The sequence below is a fragment of the Pongo abelii genome, chromosome 10 (genome assembly GCF_028885655.2).
Source record: "Pongo abelii isolate AG06213 chromosome 10, NHGRI_mPonAbe1-v2.0_pri, whole genome shotgun sequence".
Lineage (NCBI taxonomy): Eukaryota > Metazoa > Chordata > Mammalia > Primates > Hominidae > Pongo > Pongo abelii.
The window spans coordinates 78,460,086-78,476,947 of NC_071995.2; the positions used below are offsets into that span (position 1 = coordinate 78,460,086).

The 16,862-nt window shown below is 35.8% G+C and overlaps 1 protein-coding gene across 1 annotated transcript in view; it reads left to right on the forward strand.

Moving 5' to 3' along the window:
- Window positions 1-16,862, forward strand: part of OTOGL (otogelin like) — a 175,256-nt gene that overhangs the window by 64,425 nt on the left and 93,969 nt on the right. Inside the window, 2 exon segments of the mRNA NM_001373976.1 lie at window positions 3,090-3,197; window positions 3,955-4,093. Of these exon segments, the coding sequence (NP_001360905.1) occupies window positions 3,090-3,197; window positions 3,955-4,093 (247 nt within the window).

The window sequence follows — 16,862 nt, forward strand, 5'->3', positions numbered from 1 at the left end:
TCTTTATTATTTAGGAAATACATTTCACAGGGCTATACCTGCCATAGATAGTGATTTCTCTGATAGATCTGGGAAAACAAAATTGAAAATATTTTGGAGAGTATTCACTATTCTAAATACCATTAAGAACATTAGTGATTCATGGGCAGAGGTCAAAATATCAACACGAACAGGAGTTTGAAAAAAGTTTATTCTAACCCTCATGGATAACTTTGAGGGTTTTAAGACGTCAGTGGAGGAAGTAACTGCAGATGCGAAGGAAATAGCAAGAGAACTAGAATTAGAAGTGAAGCCTGAAGATATGACTGATTTGCTTCAATCTCATGATAAAACTTGAATGGACGAGGAGTTGCTTCTTATAGATGAGCAAAAAAAGTGGTTTCTTGAGATGTGATCTATACTTGGTGAAGATGCTGTGAACATTGTCAGAATGATAATAAAGGATTTAGAATATTGCATAAACTTAGTCGATAAAGCAGTGGTAGGGTTTAAGATGACTGACTGCAATTTTGAAAGAAAATTTTAGGTAAAACACTATCAAATGCATTGCACGCTACAGAGAAATCTTTTGTGAAAGGAGAGTCAATCAATGTGGCAAACTTCACTGTGTCTTATTTCAAGAAATTGCCACAGATATCCCAGCCTTCAGCAGCCACCACCCTGATTAGTCAGCAGCCATCAACATTGAAGCAAAACCCTCCTTCAGCAAAAAGATTATGGCCCCTTGAAGGCTCAGATGATCATTAACTTTTTTTTTTTTTTGCAATAAAGCATTTTTAAATTAAGGTATGCATATTTTTAGATATAATGCTATTATGCATTTAATAGACTATACTGTAAATATAACTTTTATATGTACTAGGAACCAAAAAAACTGTGTGACTTGCTTTATTGTGATATTAACTTTATTGCTCTGGTCTAGAACCAAATTAACAATATCTCTGAAATACACCTATAATTTACAGTGATTTAAAGTTTTCCTTTTCCTTCTTCCAGTTTTGAGTAGTTATGAAAAACTCATCAGTCATTAATTAGCAATGCCAGTTAAAACCATGACTTTGGCTGGGGATATAAGAATTGTGGTTCATTTTGGTGAGGTTTCCCTCACTTAAACAACTGAACAATTAAAGTTTATGAAGCATCTAATATTTGAGGCATTGTGTTATGCTATAGGAATGGGGGGTACTAAAATACATTTATTAGATAATAATATAATCTGCCTTAGGGGATTGTCACTAGGATAAGACCAGTTAGGGGCATAGTTAAAATGGTTAGAATAGTGCCTTGCTATAGTAAGCAGTCAAGAATATTAGTTTTATTATTGTTCTTACAGCTCTTATTATTCTTATAGTTATTGTCACTATAAGCTATTTAATGAAGTATTTAACAGTTCATTGTGATAAATCCTCCAATAAAAGTTTATAAAGCTGCTAAGTATAGGGAGTATGTGAAGGAGCTGGGGACATAAAAGATTGCATCGAATTGAGTTGTAAGTGATAAGTTTGCCAGACAGAACATGGGAGAAGAATTTTCTAGGCAGAAGAAAAATTCAAAGCTCAGGATGCATGTCTAGAAGTTTGGGAGGGCCAAGGTGAGAGATTGTAGAATCAAGAGCATTGTTGGTCTGAAAGAGAGAAATCTAATGAGATAATGCATCATTTATATAAATACGTTCTTCAGTTGTCTTCTATGTGCTACATATTGTGTGACATGAACATAAACAAGATATTTATGGTCCTCTCGAGTGAAGCTGAAAGTCTAGTGTACAGCATATACACTGAATAAGGAATTACAGTACTGTGTACGAAGAGCCATGAGAGAGAAAGCAGAGAGCTAAAACAACATGAGAAATTATTTCTGTTTTAGAGAAGAGGCAAGAATTCAGGGTTCCTGAATTTCATGTTAATTTTTATAATCTTGAATTTTTATAATCTTGAATTTTTATATTTTAAAGCAAAATGTAAAAAAAGTTTTATACCTTATCTATTTTAGGGGCTTTTTATTTTTATTTATTTATTATTTATTATTTGTTATTTAAATAAATTAAATTATAGATTAATTCATAATAACAAATTATTTAAATAATGACAACTAATTTTCAAATTTAATGTTATTTTTATATTTATTGCTATTTTATATATTTATTATATTTATAATTAATTACAAAATTATTGTTATACTATTATCATTATTTTGTTATTAACACTTCTAGAAAAAATCATTACTTTATTAAAACTTTTAGAAAAAATTGTAGGAATATTGAAATATATATTTATATTAAATGATTTGATGTTATATGTAATATATATTTAATCTTCATATCAAATATTTAGATAACACACCAAAATTAATTATTCCCTGAGATTAGTTCAATTTTTATATTAAAATGTTATACTTAATTATATATTTATATTTAAATTCTATATTAAAATATAACATTTGTATATGTTTAACTTTTATAGCCATAGACATTTTTAGACACTTTCAGGGTATAATCTTTCAAGAAGAAAATAACACTTGAAAGAATACCAACATTCAAAAGTTATCACATTAAATAAATAAGAAACAATGTGAAACACTTAATATAATGTTTTACACCTAAGTTAAACTCTCCTGATTTCAACTTTAAGCACTCAGAAAGAAGCTTTTGATTACTCTCTATATCTTGTAACAAAAATGTTAACCATTTAATAATTTACTATTCCATCAGAAAATCGTAGGCCCTACAGACTCTTTTAAGTAGCATATATTAAAGAACGGGACTCTCATTTCCTCTATAAATTTTTTTTCGGAATGACTCACTTTATTAGAAATTTAGGCTTCTGTCTTCCTTTCGTGCACTCAGTGAATAGCAAAAAGGTCAATATATCACATCTAGTCATTTGCCTGGCATTTATACTGTGATATGTAAGGTACTATGTGGAAAAAGCGAGGAGAAAGACTGGATTCAACTCCTCAATAGGTTAGATAGAGTGCCTTAGATAGCTCTAATAAATATAGATGACAGAGTTAATATGCTAAGATTACTGATATTTTAAAACAGAAATCTGTAGTTCATACTAAATAGCATTTTATTCTTCATTTGGAAGAATGGCAGAGCACAAAGGAAAGTGTTATGTTCCTGAAAGCTGCCCATGTATTTGGAAAGATTGGGAGTATCTCTCAGGAGAAGTTATTGCTACACCGTGTTACACCTGGTAAGGAGATCCATTTATTTCACAAATATTTTCCTAAGTAATTGTGTAAATTTCAATCATCTTGTATTTATTTAATGAGACTGACATCAGCAAAAAGTAAATCAAGCCTGAGCAAATAATTTAAAGGCCTGCAGGAGTTGGTGGACAGTTACTATCTGCAGGGGACTATATCATTATTTTTATGCGTGTTTGGTCAGCCCAGAAGAAAACTGTGAAATACAACAATCTAAAATTTTAATAGGAAAAAATATCTCATGTTTATAAGAAAGTGCTAAATGTTACAAAGAAAAGACCGTATTTACTGGAAGGTTTTCAGTTTCAAGGTAAGTCAAAAGAATACCATAAAATAAAATTTGAAATATAATTTCCCTAAAATACGGACAAAGATTCTAAACTCATGAGCAGTGTCATGTCTAATGCATTTAAATTTACTCAAATATGGGAGATGGCATTGTGCTCTTTCAGCTACCAGCAGACCTGTGATCAGTTTTTCATTCTATCATCTACTACTTTCTGTGTGACCTATGCACAATTCCCAGGCTTGGTTTTGGTGTCTGATAATTTATTTAAACAAAGTGAAAAACGTATGCCTAATTTGTCAATGTAATAGGTAGTATCAGAATGAATTGGCAGTATTCGTAAGGGATATTGGCTCATGAATTCTCTTGAATACAGATATTCCAATGTTACTGTCACTTGAAATCACTAGTTAGAGTCAAGTTTCTTTAGAAAGGTAACTTGTGTTATTTTTTAATAGCGTTTGTCGACGAGGAATGTTCAATTGCACATATTATCCATGCCCAGCAGTGTGCACAATATACGGGGACCGACATTATTATTCTTTTGATGGACTAGAATATGACTATATCAGTGATTGCCAGGTGTTTTTGATAAAGGTAGGTCACAGTTACACATTTTTATTTGCATTTGTGTAAAGATTTAATGTAAAAAAACAAGTATGCTGGTCCCTGATATATTGAATTCATGGGTTATTTATAAAACCTATAAAACAATTATATATATTTTCAACTTTTATTTCAAGTTCGGGGGTACGCATGAAGATTTGTTAATGTGGGTAAATTACATGTTGGTGGGGTTTGGTGTACAAAGGATTTCATCATGCAGGTAGTAGCATAGTACCCAATAGATAGTTTTTTGACCCTTACCCTCCTCCTATCCTTCACCCTTAAGTAGGCCCCAATGTCTATTGTTCCCCTCTTTGTGTCCATATATACCCAATGTTTAGCTCTCACTTATAAGTGAGAACATGCAGTATTTAGTTTTCTGTTCCTGTGTTAATTCACTTAGGATAATGGTCTCCAGCTGCATCCATGTTGCTGCAAAAGACATTTCTTTCTTATGGCTGCATAATATTCCATGGTGTATATATACCACATTTTCTTTATCCATTCCACTGTTGATGGGCATTTAGGTTGATTCCATGTCTTTGCTATTGTGAGTAGTGCTGCAATGAATGTACATGTACATGTGTCTTTATGGTAGAACAATTTATATTCCTTTCCATATATATACAATAATGGGATTGCTGGGTTGAATGGTAATTCTGTTTTAAGTTTTTTAAGAAATTGCCACACTGCTTTCTACAGTGGCTAAACTAATTTACATTCTCACCAGCAGTGTATAGCAGTGTATAAGCGTTCCCTTTTCTTCGCAACCTTGCCAACATCTGTCGTTTTTTTGACTTTTTAATAGCTATTTTGACTGCTGTTGAGATGATATCTTATTATGGTTTTGATTTGCATTTCTCTAATAATTAATGATGTTGAGCATTTTTTCATATGCTTGTTGGCTGCATGTATGTATTCTTTTGAGATGTGTCTGTTCATGTCCTTTGCCCATTTCTAATGGGGTTGTTCCGTGCTTATTGACTTGTTTAAGTTCTTTATAGATTCTGGTTATTAGGCCTTTGTAGGGTGCATAATTTGCAAATATTTTCTCCCATTCTGTAGGTTTTCTGTTTACTTTGTTGACTTTTCTTTGGGTGTGCTGAAGCTCTTTAGTTTAATTAGGCCCCACTTGTCAATTTTTGTTTTTGTTGCAATTGCTTTAGGTGTCTTTGTTATGAAATCTTTGACAAGGCCTACATCCAGAATAGTATTCCCTAGGTTTTCTTCTAGGTTTTTTATGATCTTAGGTCTTACTTTTAAGTCTTTAATCCATCTTTGGTTGATTTTTGTATTTAATGAAAGGAAAGGTTCCAGTTTCAATCTTCTATATGGCTAGCCAGTTATCCCAGCAGCATTTATTGAATGGGGAGTCCTTTCGTCATTGCTTATTATTGTCAGCTTTGTCAAAATCAGATGGTTGTAGGTATGTGGCTATGTTTTTGGGTTCTCTAACCTGTTCCATTGTGTCTGTTTTTGTGCCAGTACCATGCCGTTTTGGTTGTTGTAGTCTTGTAGTATAGTTTGGAGTTGGGTAGTTTGATGCTTCCAGCTTTGTTCTTTTTGCTTAGGAATGGCATTGAATTTGTAGATAGCTTTGGTAAGTATGGCCATTTTAACAATATCAATTCTTCCTACCCATGAGTATAAAATGTATTTCCATTTGTTTGTGTCATCTTGATTTCTTTCAGCAGTGTTTTGTAATTCTTGTTGTAGAGATCTTTCATTTTCCCGGTTAGCTGTATACCTAGGTATTTGTGTGTGTGTGTATGGCTATTGTGAATGGAATTACATTCTTGATTTTACTCTCAGCTTGAATGTTATTGGTGTATAGAAATGCTGCTGATTTTTGTACATGGTTTTGTATCCTGAAACTTTACTGAAGTTGTTTATCAGTTCTAGGAGCCTTTGGGCAGAGGCTATGGGGTTTTCCAGGTGTAGAATCATATTGTCTGTGAAGAGAGATACTTTGACTTCCTCTTCCTATTTTGATGCCTTTTATTTCTTTCTTTTGCCTGATTGCTTTGGCTAGGACTTCCAGTACTATGTTGAATAAGAGTGATGAGAGTGGGCATCCTTGTCTTGTTCCACTTCTCAGTGGGATTGGGTCCAGCTTTTGCCCATTTGGAATGATGTTGGTTGTGGGTTTGTCATAGATGGCTGTTAATATTTTGAGGTACGTTCCTCTGATGCCTAGTTTTTAGAGGATTTTTAATATGAAGGGATGTTGAATTTTATCCAAAGCTTTTTCCTGCATCTGTTAAGATGATCACATGGTTTTTGTTCTGAGTTCTGTTTATGTGATGAATCACATTTATTGATTTGTGTATGTTGCACCAACCTGTCATTCCAGGAATAAAGTCTACTTGATTGTGGTGGATTAGCTTTTTGATGTGCTGCTAGATTCAGTTTGCTAGTATTTTGTTGAGGATTTTTGTGTCTATGTTAATCAGGGATATTGACCTGAAGTTTTGTTTTTTCATTGTATCTCTGCAGGTTTTGATATTTCTTTAACTCATTCTTAACTTTTATTATTTATAGGTAATTGGCTAGTTCTTAAACATTCTGTGCCTCTGTTTCCTCATCTATAAAATGAGAAAAATAATTGTGAAAGTAGTTCTAAAGATTAAATAGATAAATATATGTAAAAGGCTTAGATAGTATTTGATATAAAGTGAGTATTCAATAAATGTTAGCCATTTTTATTGTTATTAACTTGGTTTGGTGAATATAAATATAACACATTAAACCATAATTGGGTTATACATTTTTTGTGGTTATGACAATAAAAAGATATTATGCTCAATTCTAGAAATGCTATTTTGATGATATGCTTTGGTAAACTCCAGGCTTTATATATCTGATAAGATCCTTAAAATTTCTTACATTGAATGCATTTGAATTACCTGTACACTCAAATTTTAGACATTACTGATCACAGATTTACATTTCTAAGTGAAAAATGTGAGCTTTAGAAAGAAGTCACACAAGAATAAACAAAATAACATCTTTTCCTCCAGCAAACTAATCTATGATTAATGCATTTTTTTCTGGATATGACTTTTATATTATTAGAGGTTTGTGTGTGATTCTGTTATTTAAGCCTAAGTCAAGAAAACAGACTATCTTCCATTTTATATTAGTTCTGTTAAATCAAAAATGAATAGTAAAATCTATAGCCTTTTAAACTTAAGGAAGGTTCTTGCTTATGTTTTACGTCATTGGATTTTCCTGTTGGTACTTGTCTTGGCTTCCTTTATGAATGATTTTAGGTTTCTTAAAGAACAAATATCTAGGAATGGATTTGGCAGTCATATAATTATAGCGGATGGTAAGTTGCCTATAAGGTATTCTTTTTTTTTTGTCTTGTGTTGTTTGGATTATTTTTGGAGCCTATGGAAGGCACACTAATGAATATACATTCTCCAAGTATTTTCTTTGAACAAATCTGTTTTAGCAAACAATTTTATATTAGAATCCTTTCATCCCCTGAGGTTTAGAGTATAAATTTAGAGGCTTAGAAAAGTAGATAACAATTTAGAAATTTGAACACATAAACAAATATACTTTTCAGGTTGATTTTATATCAAATCCTCATTTTCCTTGATATTTAGGTGCCTCTGACACTCATTTAAGTTACCTCCACCCTTGACCTTCCGGATATTATGAGTCTTTCTCTCTGGTTTTTTCTTTGTCTTGTGTTGCCTTTTCCTCTTACATAAGCCCCCACTCAGAGATGACTGATTTGGTTCCTTCAGAGCAAGGACCAAGTCTTGCTCATCATTGTTTCAGAAGAGAGGAGCACCATGCTGGGAACATAGTTTCTCACTGAATGTTTATTGAACTGGGCATCTGTTTGTGGTTCTTTACCCCTTTCTCCTAGTGCTTGGTGTGTTCATCCACTTCTAAAATCTTAGCTACAGCTACACACTGATGAGTTCCAAATTGATGTGTACAGCTCTGACCCTCAATTTCTTGACTATATTTCTGACTCAAGTTCATCCTCACAATAACATACTATTTCTTTCTATTTATCTTTCTGAGACTCATATTGTTATCATGTAATTGCTTCTTAAGAACTACAGTGACTTCCAATGGCCTCCAGTGGCTTCCAATAGCATCATAAAGTCAAATCTCCTACACCAGTCTTTCCAAGTGTTCTGTCAGCTCCATCCCTCATCTATGTCTTTTCTCAGTGTACTCTCTGTATCTGATTTCCTCTGCCCCCTCAAAGTCATATTTTCAGCTCACAGTTATCTGTCCTATTATTATATCCTATTGTGTTTATAGTCATAATGTCAAAATTAAGCAGCTCGTTATATACTGATTATTTTTATGTACTCATCTAGATTGTGTGTCATTTTATGTCAGAACTACGTGGTACACTTCTTCTGGGTTCCTCATAGGATCTAGCACAATTATGGCTGAATTATGAAGCTAAAAGATTACTTGTTTGACTTTTTTCAACAGTGTCCACTTGAGGATAGAGACCACAAGCTTAAACATAAATGTTTAATTCTACAATCTAACACTTGTGATAAACGCATACATGAGCTTTCAATGTGAAGTTTTTAGAGCAGCACTTCTTAAACCTTAGTGTGCCTGCACACCACCTAGGGATATTGTTAAAATATGAATTCTGTTTTCATAGGACTGCAGTAGGGTTTTGGGTTCTGCCTTTTCTTTATTAAATTACACTTTAAGTTCTGGTATACATGTGCAGAACATGCAGATTTGTTATATAGGTATACATGTGCCATGGTAGTTTGCTACACCCATCAACCTGTCATCTAGGTTTTAATCCCCCCATGAATTAGGTATTTGTCCTAATGCTCTCCCTCCCTTTGCTCCCCCACCCGCTGACAGGCCCCAGTGTATGATGTTCCCCTCCCTGTGTCCATGTGTTCTCATTGTTCAACTCCCACTTATGAGCGAGAACATGTGGTGTTTGGCTTTCTGTTCCTGCATTAGTTGCTGAGAATGATGGTATCCAGCTTCATCCATGTCCCTGCAAAGGACATGAACTCATTCTTTTTTATGGCTACATAGTATCCCATGGTATATATGTGCCACATTTTCTTTGTCCAGTCTGTCATTGATGGGCATTTGGGTTGGCTCCAAGTCTTTTCTATTGTGAATAGTGCTGCAATAAACATACGTGTGCGTGTATGTTTATATTAGAATAATTTATAAACCTTTGGGTATATACTCAGTAATGACATTGCTGGGTCAAGTAGTGTTTCTGGTTCTAGATCCTTGAGGAATTGCCATACTGTCTTCCACAATGGTTGAACTAATGGTTGAACACTCCCACCAGCAATGTAAAAGTGTTCCTATTTCTCCACATCCTCTCCAGCATCTGTTGTTTCCTGACTTTTTAATGATCATCATTCTAACTGGTGTGAAATGATATCTCATTGTGGTTTTGATTTGCATTTCTCTAATGACCAGTGATGATGAGCTTTTTTTCATGTTTGTTGGCTGCATAAATGTCTTCTTTTGAGAAGTGTCTGTTCATATCCTTTGGCCACTTTTTGATGGGGTTGTTTGTCTTTTTCTTGTAAATTTGTTTAAGTTCCTTGTAGATTCTTGTTATTAGACCTTTGTCAGATGGATAGATTGCAAAAATTTTCTCCCATTTGGTAGGTTGCCTGTTCACTCTGGTGCTAGTTTCTTTTGCTGTGCAGAGTTCTTTAGTTTAATTAGATCCCATTTGTCAATTTTGGCTTTTGTTGCAATTGCTTTTGGTGTTTTAGTCATGAAGGCTTTGCTCATGCCCATGTCCTGAATGGTATTACCTAGATTTTTTTCTAGGGTTTTTACGGTTTTAGGTCTTATGCTTAAGTCTTTAATCCATCTTGAATTAATTTTTGTATAAGGTGTAAGGAAGGGGTCCAGTTTCAGTTTTCTGCATATGGCTAACCGGTTTTCCCAACACCATTTATTTAATAGGGAATCCTTTCCGTATTGCTTGTTTTTGTCAGGTTTGTCAAAGATCAGGTGGTTGTAGATATGTGGCATTATTTCTGAGGCCTCTGTTCTGTTCCATTGTCTATATACCTGTCTTGGTACTAGTAGCATGCTGTTTTGGTTACTGTAGCCTTGTATTATAGTTTGAAGTCAGGTAACATGATGTCTCCAGCTTTGTTCTTTTTGCTTAGTATTATCTTGGCTATATGGGCTCTTTTTTGATTCCATATGAAATTTAAAGTACTTTTTTCTAATTCTGTGAAGAAAGTTAATGGTAGCTTGATGGGAATAGCATTGAATCTATAAATTGCTTTGGGCAGTATGGCCATTTTCATGATATTGATTCTTCGTGTCTATGAGCATAGAATCTTTTTCCCTTTGTTTGTGTCCTCTCTTATTTCTTTGAGCAGTGGTTTGTAGTTCTTGAACAGGTCCTTCACATACATTGTAAGTTGTATTCCTAGATATTTTATTTTCTTTGTAGCAATTATGAATGGGAGTTCACTCATAATTTGGTTCTCTGTTTGTCTATTTTTGTTGTATAAGAATGCTTGTGATTTTTGCACATTGATTTTGCATCCTGAGAGTTTGCTGAAGTTGCTTATCAGCTTAAGGAGTTTTTGGGCTGAGATGATGGAATTTTCTAAATATACAATTATGTTATCTGCAAACAGAGACAATTTGATGTTCTCTCTTCCTATTTGAATACCTTTATTTCTTTCTCTTGCCTGATTGCCCTGGCCAGAACTTCCAATACTATGTTGAATAGGAGTGGTGAGAGAGGGCATCCTTGTCTTGTGCCAGTTTTCAAAGGGAATGCTTCCAGTTTTTGCCCATTCAGTATGATATTGGCTATGGGTTTGTCATAAATAGCATTTATTATTTGGAGATATGTTCCATCAATACCTGGTTTATTGTTTTTAGCATGAAGGGATGTTTTATTGAAGGCCTTTTCTGCATCTATTGAAATAATCATGTGGTTTTTGTCATTGGTTCTGTTTTTGTGATGGATTACATTTATTGATTTGTGTATGTTGAACCAGCTTTGCATCTCAGGGATGAAGCCACCTTGATCGTGGTGGATAAGCTTCTTGATGTGCTGCTGAATTCAGTTTGCCAATATTTTATTGAGGATTTTCACATTGATGTTCATCAGGGATGTTGGCTTGAAATTTTCTTTTTTTTTTGTTTAACTAGGAATTCTTTTTTTGTTTATTATTATACTTTAAGTTTTAGGGTACATGTGCACAATGTGCAGGTTAGTTACATATGTATACATGTGCCATGCTGGTGTGCTGCACCCATTAACTTGCCATTTAGCATTAGGTATATCTCCTAATGCTATCCCTCCCCCCTCCCCCCACCCCACAACAGTCCCCAGAGTGTGATGTTCCCCTTCCTGTGTCCATGTGTTCTCATTGTTCAATTCCCATCTATGAGTGAGAACATGCGGTATTTGGTTTTTTGTCCTTGCGATAGTTTACTGAGAATGATGATTTCCAATTTCATCCATGTCCCTACAAAGGACATGAACTCATCATTTTTTATGGCTGCATAGTATTCCATGGTATATATGTGCCACATTTTCTTAATCCAGTCTATCATTGTTGGACATTTGGGTTTGTTCCAAGTCTTTGCTATTGTGAATAGTGCCGCAATAAACATACGTGTGCATGTGTCTTTATAGCAGCATGATTTATAGTCCTTTGGGTATATACCCAGGAATGGGATGGCTGGGCCAAATGGTATTTCTAGTTCTAGATCCCTGAGGAATTGCCACACTGACTTCCACAATGGTTGAACTAGTTTACAGTCTCACCAACAGTGTAAAAGTGTTCCTATTTCTCCACATCCTCTCCAGCACCTGTTTCCTGACTTTTTAATGATTGCCATTCTAATTGGTGTGAGATGGTATCTAATTGTGGTTTTGATTTGCATTTCTCTGATGGCCAGTGATGATGAGCATTTTTTTCATGTGTCTTTTGGCTGCATAAGTGTCTTCTTTTGAGAAGTGTCTGTTCATATCCTTTGCCCACTTTTTGATGGGGTTGTTTGTTTTTTTCTTGTAAATTTGTTGGAGTTCATTGTAGATTCTGGATATTAGCCCTTTGTCAGATGAGTAGGTTGCGAAAATTTTCTCCCAATTTGTAGGTTGCCTGTTCACTTTGATGGTAGTTTCTTTTGCTGTGCAGAAGCTCTTTAGTTTAATTAGATCCCATTTGTCAATTTTGGCTTTTGTTGCCATTGCTTTTGGTGTTTTAGACATGAAGTCCTTGCCCATGCCTATGTCCTGAATGGTAATGCCTAGGTTTTCTTCTAGGGTTTTTATGGTTTTAGGTCTAACGTTTAAGTCTTTAATCCATCTTGAATTGATTTTTGTATAAGGTGTAAGGAAGGGATCCAGTTTCAGCTTTCTACATATGGCTAGGCAGTTTCCCCAGCACCATTTATTAAATAGGGAATCCTTTCCCCATTATTTGTTTTTCTCAGGTTTGTCAAAGATCAGATACTTGTAGATATGTGGCATTATTTCTGAGGGCTCTGTTCTGTTCCATTGATCTATATCTCTGTTTTGGTACCAGTACCATGTTGTTTTGGTTACTGTAGCCTTGTAGTATAGTTTGAAGTCAGGTAGTGTGATGCCTCCAGCTTTGTTCTTTTGACTTAGGATTGACTTGGTGATGTGGGCTCTTTTTTGGTTCCATATGAACTTTAAGGTAGTTTTTTCCAATTCTGTGAAGAAGGTCATTGGTAGTTTGATGGGGATGGCATTGAGTCTATAAATTACCTTGGGCAGTATGGCCATTTTCACGATATTGATTCTTCCTACCCATGTGCATGGAATGTTCTTCCATTTCTTTGTATCTTCTTTTATTTCATTGAGCAGTGGTTTGTAGTTCTCCTTGAAGAGGTCCTTCACATCCCTTGTAAGTTGGATTCTTAAGTATTTTATTCTCTTTGAAGCAATTGTGAATCAGAGTTCACTCATGATTTAGCTCTCTGTTCATCTGTTATTGGTGTATAAGAATGCTTGTGATTTTTGTATATTCATTTTGTATCCTGAGACTTTGCTGAAGTTGCTTATCAGCTTAAGGAGATTTTGGGCTGAGACGATGGGGTTTTCTAGATATACAATCATGTCGTCTGCAAACAGGGACAGTTTGACTTCCTCTTTTCCTAATTGAATACCTTTATTTCCTTCTCCTGCCTAATTGCCCTGGCCAGAACTTCCAACACTATGTTGAATAGGAGTGGTAAGAGAGGGCATCCCTGTCTTGTGCCAGTTTTCAAAGGGAATGCTTCCAGTTTTTGCCCATTCAGTATGATATTGGCTGTGAGTTTGTCATAGATAGCTCTTATTATTTTGAGATACGTCCCATCAATACCTAATTTATTGAGAGTTTTTAGCACGAAGCATTGTTGAATTTTGTCAAAGGCCTTTTCTGCATCTATTGAGATAGTCATGTGGTTTTTGTCATTGGTTCTGTTTATATGCTGTATTACATTTATTGATTTGTGTATATTGAACCAGCCTTGCATCCCAGGGATGAAACCCACTTGATCATGGTGGATAAGCTTTTTGATGTGCTGCTGGATTCGGATTGCCAGTATTTTATTGAGGATTTTTTGCATCAATGTTCATCAAGGATATTGGTCTAAAATTCTCTTTTTTGGTTGTGTCTCTGCCCGGCTTTGGTATCAGGATGATGCTGGCCTCATAAAGTGAGTTAGGGAGGATTCCCTCTTTTTCTATTGATTGGAATAGTTTCAGAAGGAATGGTACCAGTTCCTCCTTGTACCTCTGGTAGAATTCGGCTGTGAATCCATCTGGTCCTGGACTCTTTTTGGTTGGTAAGCTATTGATTATTGCCACAATTTCAGATCCTGTTATTGGTCTATTCAGCGATTCAACTTCTTCCTGGTTTAGTCTTGGGAGAGTGTATGTGTCCAGGAATTTATCCATTTCGTCTAGATTTTCTAGTTTATTTGTGTAGAGGTGTCTGTAGTATTCTCTGATGGTAGTTTGTATTTCTGTGGGATCGGTGTTGATATCCCCTTTATCATTTTTTATTGCATCTATTTGATTCTTCTCTCATTTTTTCTTTATTAGTCTTGCTAGCAGTCTATCAATTTTGTTGATCGTTTCAAAAAACCAGCTCCTGGATTCATTAATTTTTTGAAGGGTTTTTTTGTGTCTCTACTTCCTTCAGTTCTGCTCTGATTTTAGTTATTTCTTGCCTTCTGCTAGCTTTTGAATGTGTTTGCGCTTGCTTTTCTAGTTCTTTTAATTGTGATGTTAGGGTGTCAATTTTAGATCTTTCCTGCTTTCTCTTGTGGGCATTTAATGCTATAAATTTCCCTCTACTCACTGCTTTGAATGTGTCCCAGAGATTCTGGCACGTTGTGTCTTTGTTCTTATTGGTTTCAAAGAACATCTTTATTTCTGCCTTCATTTTGTTATGTACCCAGTAGTCATTCAGGAGCAGGTTGTTCAGTTTCCATGTAGTTGAGTGGTTTTGAGTGAGTTTCTTAATCCTGAGTTCTAGTTTGATTGCACTGTGGTCTGAGAGACAGTTTGTTATAATTTCTGTTCCTTTACATTTGCTGAGGAGAGCTTTACTTCCTACTATGTGGTCAATTTTGGAATAGGTGTGGTGTGGTGCTGAAAAGAATGTATATTCTGTTGATTTGGGGTGGAGAGTTCTGTAGATGTCTATTAGGTCCACTTGGGGCAGAGCTGAGTTCAATTCCTGGGTGTCCTTGTTAACTTTCTGTCTCGTTGATCTGTCTAATGTTGACAGTGGGGTGTTAAAGTCTCCCATTATTATTGTGTGGGAGTCTAAGTCTCCTTGTAGGTCAGTCAGGACGTGCTTTATGAACTTGGTTGCTCCTGTATTGGGTGCATATATATTTAGGATAGTTAGCTCTTCTTGTTCAATTAATCCCTTTACCATTATGTAATGGCCTTCTTTGTCTCTTTTGATCTTTGTTGGTTTAAAGTCTGTTTTATCAGAGACTAGGATTGCAACACCTGCCTTTTTTTGCTTTCCATGTGCTTGGTAGATCTTCCTCCATCCTTTTATTTTGAGCCTATCTGTGTCTCTGCATGTGAGATGGGTTTCCTGAATACAGCATACTGATGGGTCTTGACTCTTTATGCAATTTGCCAGTCTGTGTCTTTTAATTGGAGCTTTTAGTCCATTTACATTTAAAGTGAATATTGTTATGTGTGAATTTGATCCTGTCATTATGATGTTAGCTGGTTATTTTGCTCGTTAGTTGATGCAGTTTCTTCCTAGTCTCGATGGTCTTTACATTTTGGCATGATTTTGCAGCGGCTGGTACCAGTTGTGCCTTTCCATGTTTAGTGCTTCCTTCAGGAGCTCTTTTAGGGCAGGCCTGGTGGTGACAAAATCTCTCAGCATTTGCTTGTCTGTAAAGTATTTTATTTCTCCTTCACTTATGAAGCTTAGTTTGGCTGGATATGTAATTCTGAGTTGAAAAGTCTTTTCTTTAAGAATGTTGAATATTGTTCCCCACTCTCTTCTGGCTTGTAGAGTTTCTGCTGAGAGATCCGCTGTTAGTCTGATGGCCTTCCCTTTGTGGGTAACCCGACCTTTCTCTCTGGCTGCCCTTAACATTTTTTCCTTCATTTCAACTTTGGTGAATCTGACAATTATGTGTCTTGGAGTTGCTCTTCTTGTGGAGTATCTTTGTGGCATTCTCTGTATTTCCTGAATCTGAATGTTGGCCTGCCTTGCTAGATTGGGGAAGTTTTCCTGGATAATATCCTGCAAAGTGTTTTCCAACTTGGTTCCATTCTCCCCGTTGCTTTCAGGTACACCAATCAGACGTCGATTTGGTCTTTTCCCATAGTCCCACATTTCTTGGAGGCTTTGTTCACTTCTTTTTATTCTTTTTTCTCTAAACTTCCCTTCTCACTTCATTTCATTCATTTCATCTTCTATCACTGATACCCTTTCTTCCAGTTGGTCGCATTGGCTCCTGAGGCTTCTGCATTCTTCACATAGTTCTCGAGCCTTGGCTTTCAGCTCTATCAGCTCCTTTAAGCACTTCTCTGTATTGGTTATTCTAGTTATACATTCGTCTAAAGTTTTTTCAAAGTTTTCAACTTCTTTGCCTTTGGTTTGAGTTTCCTCCTGTAGCTCTGAGTAGTTTGATCGTCTGAAGCCTTCTTCTCTCAACTCGTCAAAGTCATTCTCCATCCAGCTTTGTTCCGTTGCTGGTGAGGAGCTGCGTTCCTTTGGAGGGGCAGAGGCACTCTGCTTTTTAGAGTTTCCAGTTTTTCTGCTCTGTTTTTTCCCCATCTTTGTGGTTTTATCTACTTTTGGTCTTTGATGATGGTGTTGTACAGATGGGTTTTTGGGGTGGATGTCCTTTCTGTTTGTTCGTTTTCCTTCTAACAGACAGGACCCTCAGCTGTAGGTCTGTTGGAGTTTGCTAGAGGTCCACTCCAGACCTGTTTGCCTGGGTATCAGCAGGGGTGTCTGCAGAACCGTGGATTTTCGTGATCTGCAAATGCTGCTGTCTGATTGTTCCTCTGGAAGTTTTGTCTCAGAGGAGTACCCAGCTGTGTGAAGTGTCAGTTTGCCCCTACTGGGGGGTGCCTCCCAGTTAGGCTGCTTGGGGGTCAGGGGTCAGGGACCCACTTGAGGAGGCAGTCTGCCCTTTCTCAGATCTCCAGCTGTATGCTGGGAGAACCACTGCTCTCCTCAAAGCTGTCAGACAGGGACATTTAAGTCTGCAGAGGTTACTGCTGTCTTTTTGT